Below are 13,745 nucleotides of genomic sequence, written 5' to 3'. Positions count from 1 at the left end.
ACACACTTAGTTACATTGTTTCAATAGAGTGGCCACAGTAAATGTTACAGCAAATTTCTGGAATGTGACAGGAAAATGGGGTCCTAGGTGAAAATTCAGAATGAGTAAAGGAACCATGTGAACTTCATACAAAAAGCAACCAGGCTGGGAGGTGACCTAGGTCTAAGCAATGCAGTAACTGATATGACTTTGTGAGTTCGCAAGCACCAAAGTCCTTAAATTGTTAATAAAACAGCAAGCACAGAATCATTACAAATAAAAAGTTTATTTCAATGAAAAATGCTCTTTACTAACAAAAAACGTTCCACTAAGCACAAAAGGCAAAAAATGAGTTGCCAACAAAACCAATCCACAATAAACACAGTCCTGCAACAACATTCCTCAAGAACAGTTATAATAAGAGCAAAACGTGAACAAATATCCAGAAATCTATAAACATGAACTTAGAAATCATAGATGGAGCACTCACTAACATAGCACATTCAAAGGAAATAACATACAATGAACTGCAAGGAACTATGGAAATCCCTCAGCCTTTATAGAGCTGAGATTATCCCCTTGACGGCGACTGACAGGTGGCCCCGCCTCTTGGGGAACCACTCACAAAACACAAGGAAAGTAACAGAACATACATGCACAGAAAGAAACTAAATAGTTAACAATCATAATATAAAAATAGCATTAAAAATGTATATAATGGACATGGAACATGGGTTTAAATATCAACTGGAATGTGACAGAAACAGTGACTACTGCTACACTGCTATCCCTCCATTGTGTATTAACCACCATTTCACAGCCAGTTTGTCCACAAATGTATTATATCTATTGATAGAAAGGCGCAATACTTACCTACCAGAAGAGCACAATAAATTACTTGCTTGATAAGTGCCTTATGATTCTCATAATGCTTCTTTAATTCATTGTATTTTTCTTCAAAGCAACTGGTAAAAAGGAATATACACATTTACTTCACAGTTACACAAAACCTAACAACTTTATTATTATAAAATGTTTTCCTTTGATATAATTTCCTTTTAGTTTATCTATAATATATTGTACCAATAAAGAACAAAGACAATTGAACCTCTGTTTCTTCAGAAGTGACCTTATCCATGGAACACTAGAAACAGAACAGGAGTAGTTTAGGCCTACAGATTCTATTCTACAGGTTGACCTTAAGTTTTCAAAAGTCTCAGTCTCTGCATCCACCCACTTATAGGTTCTTCCCAATTAGGATAATTATGAACAAAACAATTTCTGAAACTGACTGACTGACCTGTCCCAGAATAAGAAACCCAGAGAGATTTCTGTCTACAAGTGATTTCTAGATGTTCAGTTCAGTATCCACTGTAGTTGAAATGTGTTCCTTGGCTGTAGGAGTTTGTCTACAACAGAACCTGCCCACATATACCATTAAAAAGACCCGATGGATCTAACTTACTGAAAAGAGAGCTTTAAATAAAAGAATCACCTGATAAAATGTTAAAAAATACTGAAAATGATAGTAATATAAATTTACTAAGGCTAGCGCATGTCATAGTAATCACGAAAAACCAGGATGGAGTTAAAACCTTTTTCATTGTTATTTGCGTTTGAACTCTAAATTATAAAGTGGGCCTGCGGTGGGCTGGTGCCCTGCCCGGGGTTTGTTTCCTGCCTTGCGCCCTGAGTTGGCTGGGATTGGCTCCAGCAGACCCCCGTGACCCTATAGTTAGGATATAGCGGGTTGGATAATGGATGGATTATAAAGTGGGCACAAGTGGGGAATACAGGAGAATTCAGAATAATAAAATGTACATAAAAAATCTATATTTCAATTCTTGTAAATATCAGATGTATGATACCATATAGGTTATATATTATTTCTTTCTTGATTTGTTAGTGTATCTGATAAAGAAGCTGTCCATCACTGTATTCCTACTCCTAAGAAAACCTCCTCTGCAGATGATAAGGCTTACCTTCACCTCCTACTAAGTGCATTACTTAAAGATGGACATTATGAAATGAAATATAGAGGAGCTTTAAATTTTGTACCATGGGGTTAGTCATCCATCCATTTTCTAACCCGCTGAATCCGAACACAGGCTCACGGGGGTCTGCTGGAGCCAATCCCAGCCAACACAGGGCACAAGGCAGGAACCAATCCCGGGCAGGGTGCCAACCCACCGCAGGACACACACAAACACACACTAGGGCCAATGTAGAATCGCCAATCCACCTAACCTGCATGTCTTTGGACTGTGGGAGGAAACCGGAGCGCCCGGAGGAAACCCACGCAGACACTGGGAGAACATGCAAACTCCATGCAGGGAGGACCCAGGAAGCGAACCCAGGTCCCCAGGTCTCTATTTAAACATTTCAAATTGTAAAGATGCCCATGAACCTCTTGGCTCAAGTGGTATTTATCCATTTGTTTTTTTGGACCTTTGATTGGAGTCACTATTGCTGATATGATGGAGTTCATCTGGACTCACACAGCAGAAACAAGGAAGGAATACTGGGCACATACACACACTTGTTTAAATGCAGTAGTATATAATCTCCAATAACAACTTGGAAGACAGCATAAGGCACTGCATTTATGTACTTTAAAACTTGAATTAAAACCTAATTAATAGAATAACACTGGAAATTTATGTGGTGTCACCTTTTCTAAGTGATAGACCATAAAATAAAATCAAACCAGTATAAACTGTATAACATGAGCATCTCCTATAGCTGGACCTGTCATGTTTACTTGACTGCACTTAATCCTAAACCTAGGTTGCATACTTTAACCCTACTTAAACTATGCAAGAGCAAAAACACCTGGTAGCTGTCCTCTTCCATCCACTGTAGCATCCAGAGCACATAATTCACCCTAGCTCATCAAATGATCCCAGAATGATCATGCACTTCTCTTCACTTAAAAGTGTAATGACTGCACAGGCAGGTAGGGTGAAATGAGGAGAGGTAAGATAATAGTAATAATGAGCCAAGGTCAATTTAAATAAACAATGGCCAGAACAAGAGACAAATTTTGTAAATTGAGAGGCGTTTTGAATAAGTCACAACCTTGGACAGTAAAGGAGTTTTGATGCCAGTCCCGGACACAGACAGGCAGGAGACAGATTTTGCCACACTGCGCCTGTTTATTTACAATTGGAGAGTGTTTCACCCTGCTCCCCACAGCGCAGTGCACCAATCGCCACACAACACAGAATTCAGTCCCTTCCTTGCTGCCAGTCCATCCGCCTCCACTCCTTCTCAGGCTCCTCCTCTTCATCCTGACTCTGGCCATCGAATGGTGGGACTGGCTTCTATTTTATAGGGCACCCTGAAGGACTCTAGGTGCCCAACAAGCTTCTTAAGTCTGTCCAAATAAGGCCCTGGAAAGGTCTATGTGCCCCCTGGCGGTAGCCACAGGTTCCAAGGGTTGAGCTCCTGTATATATATTGTATGAAGTAGTCTGACTCACCCACTCACTCATCCATAAAAACACTATTTCCAATTTAGTTAAAAAGGAGTCAGGATGGTACACCTACACCAGTAGGTATCAGTATCTGCTAAGAAAGGACATTTCAATATCTCAATATTAAGGTCTAACCCAGAAAAACAAAATACTTAAAATCTCAAAAAATGCTTTGTTTGAAATTTGGTGGCATTAGAGAAAAAAAATAGCTGATCCATGCTTTTTTTATTTCTCAATACATTTTTTATTTGTTGATATTTATTAATATTATGCAAACTTACATGCTCTGCACTTCACTGAGAGGATGCTTTAAGTAAACAAAGGACAAAGCAGAAGAGATTGACAGGCCGAACAGCAGCACTAACTAATAGGGTGGATGAACAGCTAAAAAAGAGGTGGTGTCCTGGACAGGAAAAAAGCGACGTGATGACATTTAATGTCTACGGTCAGCTATTAATTGGAAGCATGGCAAAGCTCAAGGAAGGTGCGAAGCTTAATGATTATCCAGTGCAATGTAAACCTTGAGTGTCAGTGGAAGGCACAGTGGCTGAGTGTAGGTGTTGCTTTGCTAGATGCAAAAAGGGGGAGTAAGGAGTTTCAGAGGCTTAAGTCCCAGATCTGTTTTTCAATTAAGTACATAACAATAGTGCTAAGCCCCTGATACCTTTGTTATATAAACATGCTCGAAACCCCAAATGGACACTCTTCGATTTTATATGCAAGTATGACCGCACATGACAATTACAGAGGGGGCTAAGACCCTAATAACTGCAAATCCTAGAAATGCTCCTGGACTAACAGAATCAGTTTAAACTTAATGGGTCCCCCATGACCTACTCCATTGTAATAAACATTTGCACCTATGGGCTTTGAATGAGGATCTCCACTCTCAACCTCTGAAATCATTGTGTGTCTGCTTAGTTTGAATGTGGAAGCCTTACTCTCCCGTTCTCCAAAATCCTTAGCTTTGGTGCTTGATGTGGGCTGCTACTTCTTAATTTTTTTACTTTTGATTGTCAGCACTCATAGATGCATACCGGCAGTATTTTCTAGTATACGGGGTGTCATCATGGTTATCCATTCAGCTCCATCTACCTCCAGCCCCTGGACATGGCGCTTGTAACTCCAAAGGTGACACACCGCCAGCCCCTGGACACACGCTCCTTGCTCTTCATGTTAATAAATCAGCATAACATATTGGGTACTGAGACTTACTGTATGTCTATTCACTTTAAGCCCTGCTTTGCATATAAATCTGGATCTGCACACTTTAAAGGTGAACCAATTTATATCCAAACAAATTAGCTTCTTCCTAGAGACAAACACACCCTCAGAGGTCTCTACAGGAACACTCTGGGAAACTCTAAAGGCCTTCTTAAGAGGACAGATTATTTCATATCTTTCCCACAGAAATAAATTAGAAACCAAGAAAGTGTCAGAGCTAAGGAGCGAAATTACTAGAATAGATGAAGAACAAGCCAGGCGTCCAAGTGAGGCTCTTCATAGGAAAAGGCAGGCTCTGCATACAGAACTCAACATCTTGACAACTAAAGAAACTGAACAACTTATTTATAAATCAAGACATCATTACTACGAACACGGAGAGAAAGCTAATAAGCTTTTAGCTCAACAAATACACAAGCAAGAAGTTCGCAATGCAATCCCAGTAATCACCAACACTAATGGAGATGAAATCATTGACCATAAAAATATAATGCACACCTTTAGAGACTACTATAAAACCTTATATTCTACTGAGTTTAAAGAAGACAACACACAATCTAATGCATTTCTGGATACATTACAGATACCACAAATAGATACTTTTAGTGCTGAGGAACTGGATAAACCTCTGACCCTATCAGAATTACTAGATGCTATAAAGTCACTTCAAGGCGGGAAATCAGCAGGCCCTGATGGTTACCCCATAGAATTTTATAAGAAATTCTCCGCTCAGCTAGCTCCCCTCTTATTGGCAACATTTACAGAAGCTAGAGACAATTAAATTCTACTTCAAACTTTTCGTCAAGCATTAATCACTGTCTTTCCTAAACAAAATAAGGACTTGTTAGAATGTGCATCATACAGACCAATTTCACTTCTGAAAAATGATGTTAAGATACTCTCAAAAATTATAGCTAGAAGGATGGAGAAAGTGCTGCCTTCGGTAATATCACCGGATCAAACTGGATTTATTAAAGGCCGACATTTATCTTCCAATCTTCGACGCCTGTTTAATGTAATATATTCACCAGCAAGTCAAACACCCCAGAGATATTATTATCATTGGATGCAGAAAAAGCATTTGATATGATTGAATGGAACTACCTTTTCACTACATTGGAGGAATTTGGGTTTGGCCCGAATATATGTGTGCATGGATCAAACTACTGTACACCAGTCCAGAAGCCTCAGTCTGTATTAACAACATTTGTTCAGACTACTTTAAACTAGAACATGGCACCAAACAAGGATGCCCTTTGTCACCACTGCTGTTTGCAATCGCCATTGAACCACTGGCAGTCCACTGTCAAAATTCTTATCAGATAAAGGGGATTATCCGAGAAGGACTGGAACAGAAAATTTCTCTATATGCAGATGATATGGTCTTATATATATCAGACCCAGAAAACACTGTACCTGCTGTTTTAACAGATTTTCAAAAGATTTCTGGTCTCAGAATTAATCTGAATAAAAATATACTCTTTCCAGTGAATTCACAAGCATATAATATCAGATTGGACACCCTATCTTTTACCATAGCAGATCAGTTTAAATACCTAGGGGTAAATATCACAAGTAAACATAAAACTCTTTATCAACAAAATTTCGCCGTCTGTATGGAAAAAATTAAGCAAGACTTGCATAGATGGTCAACCCTTCATCTCACTCTAGCCGGAAGAATTACCATTGTTAAGATGAATATACTTCCTAAGCTTCTTTTTTTATTTCAAAACATCCCAATATATATCAATAAATCATTTTTTAAGCAATTACTATAGATTCAACCATAACCTCATTTATTTGGAACTCAAAACATTCACGTATCCGAAGAGCGACCCTACAAAGACCTCAGGCAGAAGGTGGCATGGCTGTACCTAATTTTCAGTTTTATTACTGGGCAGCAAACATACAAGCCATAAAAACCTGGACACAAACAAATGAATATACACAGGCCTGGTCAGCAATAGAAGTAAAATCCTGCAGTACTTCTTTATATTCCCTGCTCTGCGCTCCAATAAATGCAAGTTATCGCAAATATACTAATAACCTAATTCTGCTTCACTCACTCAGAATATTGAACCAAATTAGAAAGCAATTTAAGATGGAAAATCTTCTATCTGTGGCACCCCTGCAAGAGAACCACCTCTTTCAACACTCACAAACATATCCAGTTTTTAATATCTGGAAAAGATTTGGGATTAAATTGCTCAGAGATCTTTATATAGACAACATCTTTGCATCCTTTGAACAATTACATTCCAAATTTATCCTTCCAGCTACACATTTCTTTCACTATCTTCAAATTAGAAACTTTGTTAAACAGAACCTGCCCGATTTTCCTCATCTCGTACCCTCCACCTTGCTAGAAAAAATACTGCTCAACCTCGAGGACTTAGACACCATATCTGAAATTTATAAAATCTTATTAGAGTCCCTTCCTTTTAAAGATCCAAGAGGACAATGGGAAAAAGATCTCTTAATTAATATATCAGAAAAGGAGTGGAAGGTAGCAATGCAGAAAATTCACTCGAGCTCCATATGCGCAAAGCATAGAATTATTCAACTCAAAATTACACTCAACTCAATTACAACTCAACTCACTGGGTCACATGTTCTGGGCCTGCACCAAATGAACTTCATTTTGGACCAAAATTTTTAAGTGCCTTTCAGACAGCCTTGGTGTCACAATCCCTCCTAACCCACTAATAGCTGTGTTTGGTGTTCTTCCAGATGGATTTGAAATGGAGAAGGACAAGCAAACTGTGATTGCATTCACTACACTTTTGGCACGCAGACTTATTTTGTTAAATTGGAAGAATCCTAACTCTCCTCTAATAAGTCAGTGGAAAACTGATGTTTTATATTATTTGAAATTGGAAAAAATCAAATTCTCAGTTAGGGGATCTGTACAGAATTTTTTCAAAACCTGGCAGGATCTAATCAATAATATTTTAGAATAAGAAGAATTTTCTTTTCCTTCTTCATTTATCTTTTTTTGCCCTATTAAACTCAATAATTTAGGTATGTTTTCAAGCCTTAAGTATTACTCCTTTGGCCATGCTCTCCTTCTCAGGGGTGGGGTTTGATTTGCTTTCAATCCTATTTTTTGTAAAAATTGATCTATATGTATGGAATGATTACAATAAAATTAATAAAAAAAAAATGTAAAAATAAAGGTGAACCAAATACAATTGATGAAAAAACAAACAGAAACATTGTACTTGAGTAAAATAATAACAATATATAGATAATATATATTAAAATTTCACATTATTCCTACTGATTATCCATTTCAATTAAGAAGAACACATTTTCCTGTAAAACTGGGTTTTAAAATGACCATCAATATATACACACTTTCTTGTAATATTTAAATGCATGGTCATGGTTCATTATACGCATTGCCAGCCATAGCCATTGCTCAGATATCCCAACTTCTTTTTTATTTGTTTAAACTAGGTGATCAAGGTTATACTGCATAACAATAATTTGACACAAAAATCAAAATATTTTCGTATTTTAAATGACTTATGACAGGCAAATGGAAAGAGCTATCCACTTTCTGCTTTAACATAAACTCTGTCTTACTGATTAAAGTGATACTGCAGCCTGATCAAAAACTTTGGCAGCAGTGCCATAACATAAAAGTATAAGTATTTTAATGGAGGTTGCTTTTACTATACAGACTAGACTTTATGTTGCTGTTTATAAACAAATGGAAGACACAGAGCTTGACAGCACCCCATCTAAGCATTTTATAATAGATGGGATATTTAGATGGCATCTGCTGACTCAGCCACTGCAAAAAGCCAGTCTTAATGCATTGCAAATATGGCAGGTTAACAAAGCTTCTATTGGGATACTTCATCTTACTTTGTTTCCTGCCTTAGCTTCCCACCTAGAAAGCAACCTAAAGTTATAATCTAATACCCCTACCCCCATATTAATATTTTAAAAAATAACCTTGCACTTGTAGCAAGCTTCTAAAAAGTCCAAAATTATAAGATGGGCAAAGTAATTGCCGAATTGTTAAATGTTTGGGTGGAACTTTTTAAACTTAAGATTTAAGAATTGAAATATACATTTTTGAGCAATTGCACTGCTTGTTTTATACCTGTTAACCTTCTCTAAGCACCTGTGTTAGCTGTTATAAAGGCTATCACACACTTTGACCTTTGCTTTTTATAGCATGATGTATGACGCTGTCTACAGTCACACACACTTTTGTTTCTTTTTATGTTTGTTACTTTGTGGAATGCAGTTTACTTCATGGTTGTTTAAGTACCACTTAAATACAGAAATATTAAATTGCTTCACATAAGTAGGAGAAAGAGATAGTAAGGTGATGTGGACTTTTAAGCTTTATGAAGTTTATTTATGTTTCTGTACAGTATCTGCAAGCAAATATTCCACTAAGGATTATGCGGTGAACATACTCACTTGCCTTGGCTGTCACTAAAAAAGCCATTTTTGAAAACTATTAAGTGTTCTTTCATTTGCCCTCAATTTATTTTTTATCAGCTTACAGTTTGAGCCTATCAGGATCTGGAGTATTTTATTAAGTTCCATCATCTCTGCTACTTTAATCAGATTCTTGCTTGTAAGTGATATTTTAATTTCATTTTAGCGTTTTAGTTACATTTGTTTTCTGAAGGGACATAGTGACAGTAAGCCTGGTGTTTAAGGACAGAACACAGTCTAATGTGTAGTTTGTGTAATTTACATGTTGCATTTGAAGACAAAAATAGTAGAAAAGTACATTTCAAAAAGAGAAAAATGGCTGTCACTTACATTGTCACCACAAAACAAATGTTGCTGTCTAAAAATGCATACCATTAATCTACTGTTAACAGATTTGTGCACGTTTAAAATTAGATTACACAATTAATAACATACAGACCTTTTTGTCTACAGTAGGAAAAAGGCTAAATATGATTATTGGATAGCAAAAGATATGCTTAGACTGGCCACTTTTGCTTTTGCAGTGATTTTCTTATTTTTTGTTTGTTTTTATTCTTTTTTACACTAAAAACTGAATACCTGCTGTATACAGAAGTATAGTATATGAATATGTAAGTTTTAAGCCTCATTTATTAACAAAAACAGCAGTGGAAAAAAAAAAGTTTTCAATATAATCCCCACTAACATTAACATCATTGTTTTAATGTTCTCAAAGCATTTCTGCGCCTCGCAAATAAATATTCGTCTTAGTTGTCCAACCATATTTTTGTATTTGATTTGATTTTCTGTTGTTGTTTTACTGATGTTGTATTACTATCATTTGAACTGTTATAGCAAGTTAGGTACTGTGATGTTCTGGGTACTGCGGAGAAGTGGCTTACACCTCCTATTTCAGATACAATTTTAATTTCTGGATGGACTTCATCAGTCTGAGTGGAAAAAGCAGGGGTTGGAATGGAGATTTTTGTGAATTTGCAAAGGTGAAAAAGTGAGCACAGTACAATTAAAAATTTATTGTGTGATCAGGACATTGAAATGTGGACTGAATTCATCTGTTTCACTGCCCAGGAAATTAAGTTACATCATCCTTGCTAACTCATCATCAGAAACGATTCACTCTGTACCAATATCTTAATGATGAATCATTCTGAATGCTGTTGGCTTCAAAGAAGGCATCAAGTGACTATGAGGCATGTTCCATTTGTGGACACTACCAGCTGGGCCTGCTCTATCCAAATATTAATGACCTTAAATATAAACCTGTCATCTTACTGCCACCTACAAGTCTGTTATTGACATCAGCAGTTCTCTGTTATCCAGGCCAGAGGTTTTTATGTGTGTTTGGAGAGGTTGTTGTTTGTTTTTATATTTATTTATTTTTTGGAGCTTCCTTAAATTTTTTATTTCCTCTTGAGACAAATAAAGTATAATCTATAATTAGCACAGTGTGTCCCATGTAGGAAGCGTTTGAGGTATGAAAACAGGTGTATTAATAGGAGCAAGGACTGAAGAACAGTGTAGGTGAGGCACCTCTTCAAATCTTGTTTATCAGAGTAGCCATTGCAACCCATTCAGTGTAAGCAAGATCACTGTCATGAAGCAGAGCAGGACTGTCAACAGATTTCATTGCCAATTTCCCTGATTGACTGCCATAAATCCAAAACAAATATGTCTAATATCAATGTACTATGTGGGCCTTTGGGCGGCACAGTGGCATAGTGGTAGTGCTGCTGCCTCGCAGTAAGGAGACCTGGGTTTGCTTCCTGGGTCCTCCTTGCGTGGAGTTTGCATGTTCTCCCCGTGTCTGCATGGGTTTCCTCTGGGTGTTCCGGTTTCCTCCCACAGTCCAAAGACATGCAAGTTAGGTGCATTGGTGATCCTAAATTGTTCCTAGTGTGTGGGTATGTGTGTGTGCCCTGCGGTGGGCTGGCACCTGACCAGGATTTGTTCCTGCCTTGTGCCCTGTGTTGGCTAGGATTGGCTCCAGAAGACCCCCGTGACCCTGTGTTAGGATATAGCGAGTTGGAAAATGGATGGAAGGATGTGGGCCTTTTGAGGCATATAACGGACCACAAATTGCTCAGCATCATAAAACATTGTGCACATGATCTTGCCAGCAATGGCCTGAGCTTTGGATATCTTTGGCTCTGGGGAATAACTGAGTTACTTTTGTATAAGTTGTTTGGATTTTGGGCCATAATGATATATACAATTTTCATCCCCAGTTATGAAATGCTACTTAAATTTCTTCCAGCCCAACCTGATACTATGTGGTTTTTCTTGGGACATTAGATGTGGATATCATTTATTTCAGGAGTCAAAATTCTGGGCACCTATAGTGTAGTGATTTATGTTTAATTGTTCTAGAAGTCTGCCATCTCGTGTATTGTCATTCTTCAGCTCTCCATTGCTACATGGTGGACAAATTTCTTCCTCTAGTGATATCAAATACTAATCAAACTCTAGATTATCTTTCCTACTATGACAGAATTTTGCAGCCTATTTCTTCACTGTAAGATATGAAGGGGTCAGGGGTCACTGTACAATGACATTGTGAGAATGAATCTCTGAAGGTGTATTGTTCTGTAGTATTAGAAATTCATTGAAAGCACAATATTTGATTTTTTAGTTTTCAGCATTCATCTTGACTTCGTTCTGAATCAAGAAACATGCACTATAAACCACGAGTACTAGAAATTCATATATTTTGTAAACAAGCGGGAATCTTACAAAACTGCAGGGTCCACTTACAAACATAGCACTTGAGAATAACCCCTTTCAGGTTCAGATGTTTTGATCATCCTTTGTAACTGTTCTGATCTTCATTTTTAACTATTATAGCCACTACCATTTGGTGATTTTGAATCCTGCGCCATATTGTTTACAGCTGCTATTCCCATTACTTTTGAATTGATATTGAAATCTTGTGAGATTTTGCATTATGATTATTGCAACTATAAAGGATAGCGGATAACTACATTATGCATTCTAGTATCGGAGTAAATATAAAAAACTTCATAGTAGTCATGCTTGTTTTCCTGGTTTTGATTTGGACTGCCTAAGCTTTAGTTTTCCACTTTGATTTTTGGATGTCATTTTGGCTTTTAATTTTTGATGTTTGTCTTTCTTGTGCTTACCTCCTGCTCCTTTTTGATTAAGATTTTTTCAGACCTGACTATTCCTCATTCTATTTTTTCAGGACAAGTGTACATTTTTTCACCAAGGACACAATAGCAGTTTCCTTTTCATCTGAAAACTCCCAGCTGCCAGTTAGCCTTATATCCTGATGGGAAATATTGAACACATCAAATGGATATTTCCCATGTTATAACACAGTGAAGCAATTAATATTAGTTACTGAAATTCCCAACTTCAAAATTCCATTTTTTAATACCAACGAGGCTGGGGTGGGGGCCTTCAGTTGAGAGACGCATGCAAAATTATAGGTCAAAAATTATGTATTTAAATAAATATGTAGTAACTATGTAACAATAACTACATTCCTTTTTGAGAGAGTGCACTTATTCAAAAGCCTCTGAGATTGTCTCACATTCAACAACATGCAAGTGGTCCAGTCTTCTGTTAACATTACTATAGCCTAAAGCAGTACTATCCAAACTTTTTTCATGGCTACCCTCAAGGGCTTTTAAAATTCTGCATAAGGCCTCTCCATAATACTGTAGGTTAGGAAACTACCTAAGCAAATGTCTGAGAACAACAGAACAAGTATGGGAAGTGAAAAGGTATGTATTGAGTTCTTGGGTGTCAATAAGCAATTCTTCTTCTTATTACTTTTATTATTGCTGTTTTAGTACACTTTCATCCTACTTGCATATTTTTTGAAGATATTATCTCAAAAGAGAATTTCATTTATTGCTAATAGAACACAGCATGCAAACCAATCTGGTTAAAGGTAAAACTAAACGCTTACTGAAAAATGGTATTTTTCAGCAACCTTTAGGTAAAGTATTCTGTCAGCTTTCAAAGAAAAAACACATAATAAAGCTGTAAACAAAGAATGAAGACTTCAGGACCTCACCACAGAAGAAGCAGGTATGCATGCACTTTACAAACGAAGCATGCATTTAACCAAAAGAAGAAACGATAAGCAAATGTAATCGAGCAAAAAAAAAGAAACAGTCAAGCCTTAATACGTATACAGTACCTGTGCTAATTTAAAAGGGACACCAATTTCCACAAGAAACATTTGTTTGAATGCTGCTGTTTTCAATGCCAATTGTGAAAAGCAGCACAGTAAGTGAGAGAGTGGTGCTGCTGCACTGAGTGGGGAGTGGTATGTGTTTGTCCAGTAGTCTGTGGGTCTCTTCAAAAGAACGAGCGGGCAGGGCAAGGCCAGAATCGATACTATGGAAAAGGAGCATTGTAGTATTTCACAATTCAATTTTATAATCAATATTTATCGATAAATCAGTATTTTTGACTACACTACATTTCTGCTAAGTTAATAGGAGAGTAAAGGAAACTATAATATAGGGCAGATGATTTGTCTGTATTGCTATTTGGGTGAGAAATTATTAGACACAGTCTAAATCATGAGAAGCTAACTTATACTTAATTTTCTTTAGACAGCCTATTTTGAAAGAAA

At 37.0% G+C, this 13,745-nt stretch overlaps 1 protein-coding gene across 1 annotated transcript in view; it reads right to left on the bottom strand.

Moving 5' to 3' along the window:
* The window catches only part of LOC114652868 (solute carrier family 28 member 3-like), a 65,472-nt gene that overhangs the window by 51,209 nt on the left and 518 nt on the right, over window positions 1–13,745 (bottom strand). The window contains exon 2 of the mRNA XM_051928574.1: window positions 853–944. Coding sequence (XP_051784534.1) covers window positions 853–944 — 92 coding nt within the window. The remainder of the gene's footprint in view (window positions 1–852; window positions 945–13,745) is intronic.

The sequence above is a fragment of the Erpetoichthys calabaricus genome, chromosome 5 (genome assembly GCF_900747795.2).
Source record: "Erpetoichthys calabaricus chromosome 5, fErpCal1.3, whole genome shotgun sequence".
NCBI lineage: Eukaryota > Metazoa > Chordata > Cladistia > Polypteriformes > Polypteridae > Erpetoichthys > Erpetoichthys calabaricus.
The sequence above is the reverse complement of the archived record's forward strand: the minus strand, read 5'-3'. Positions and strand labels throughout refer to the sequence as shown.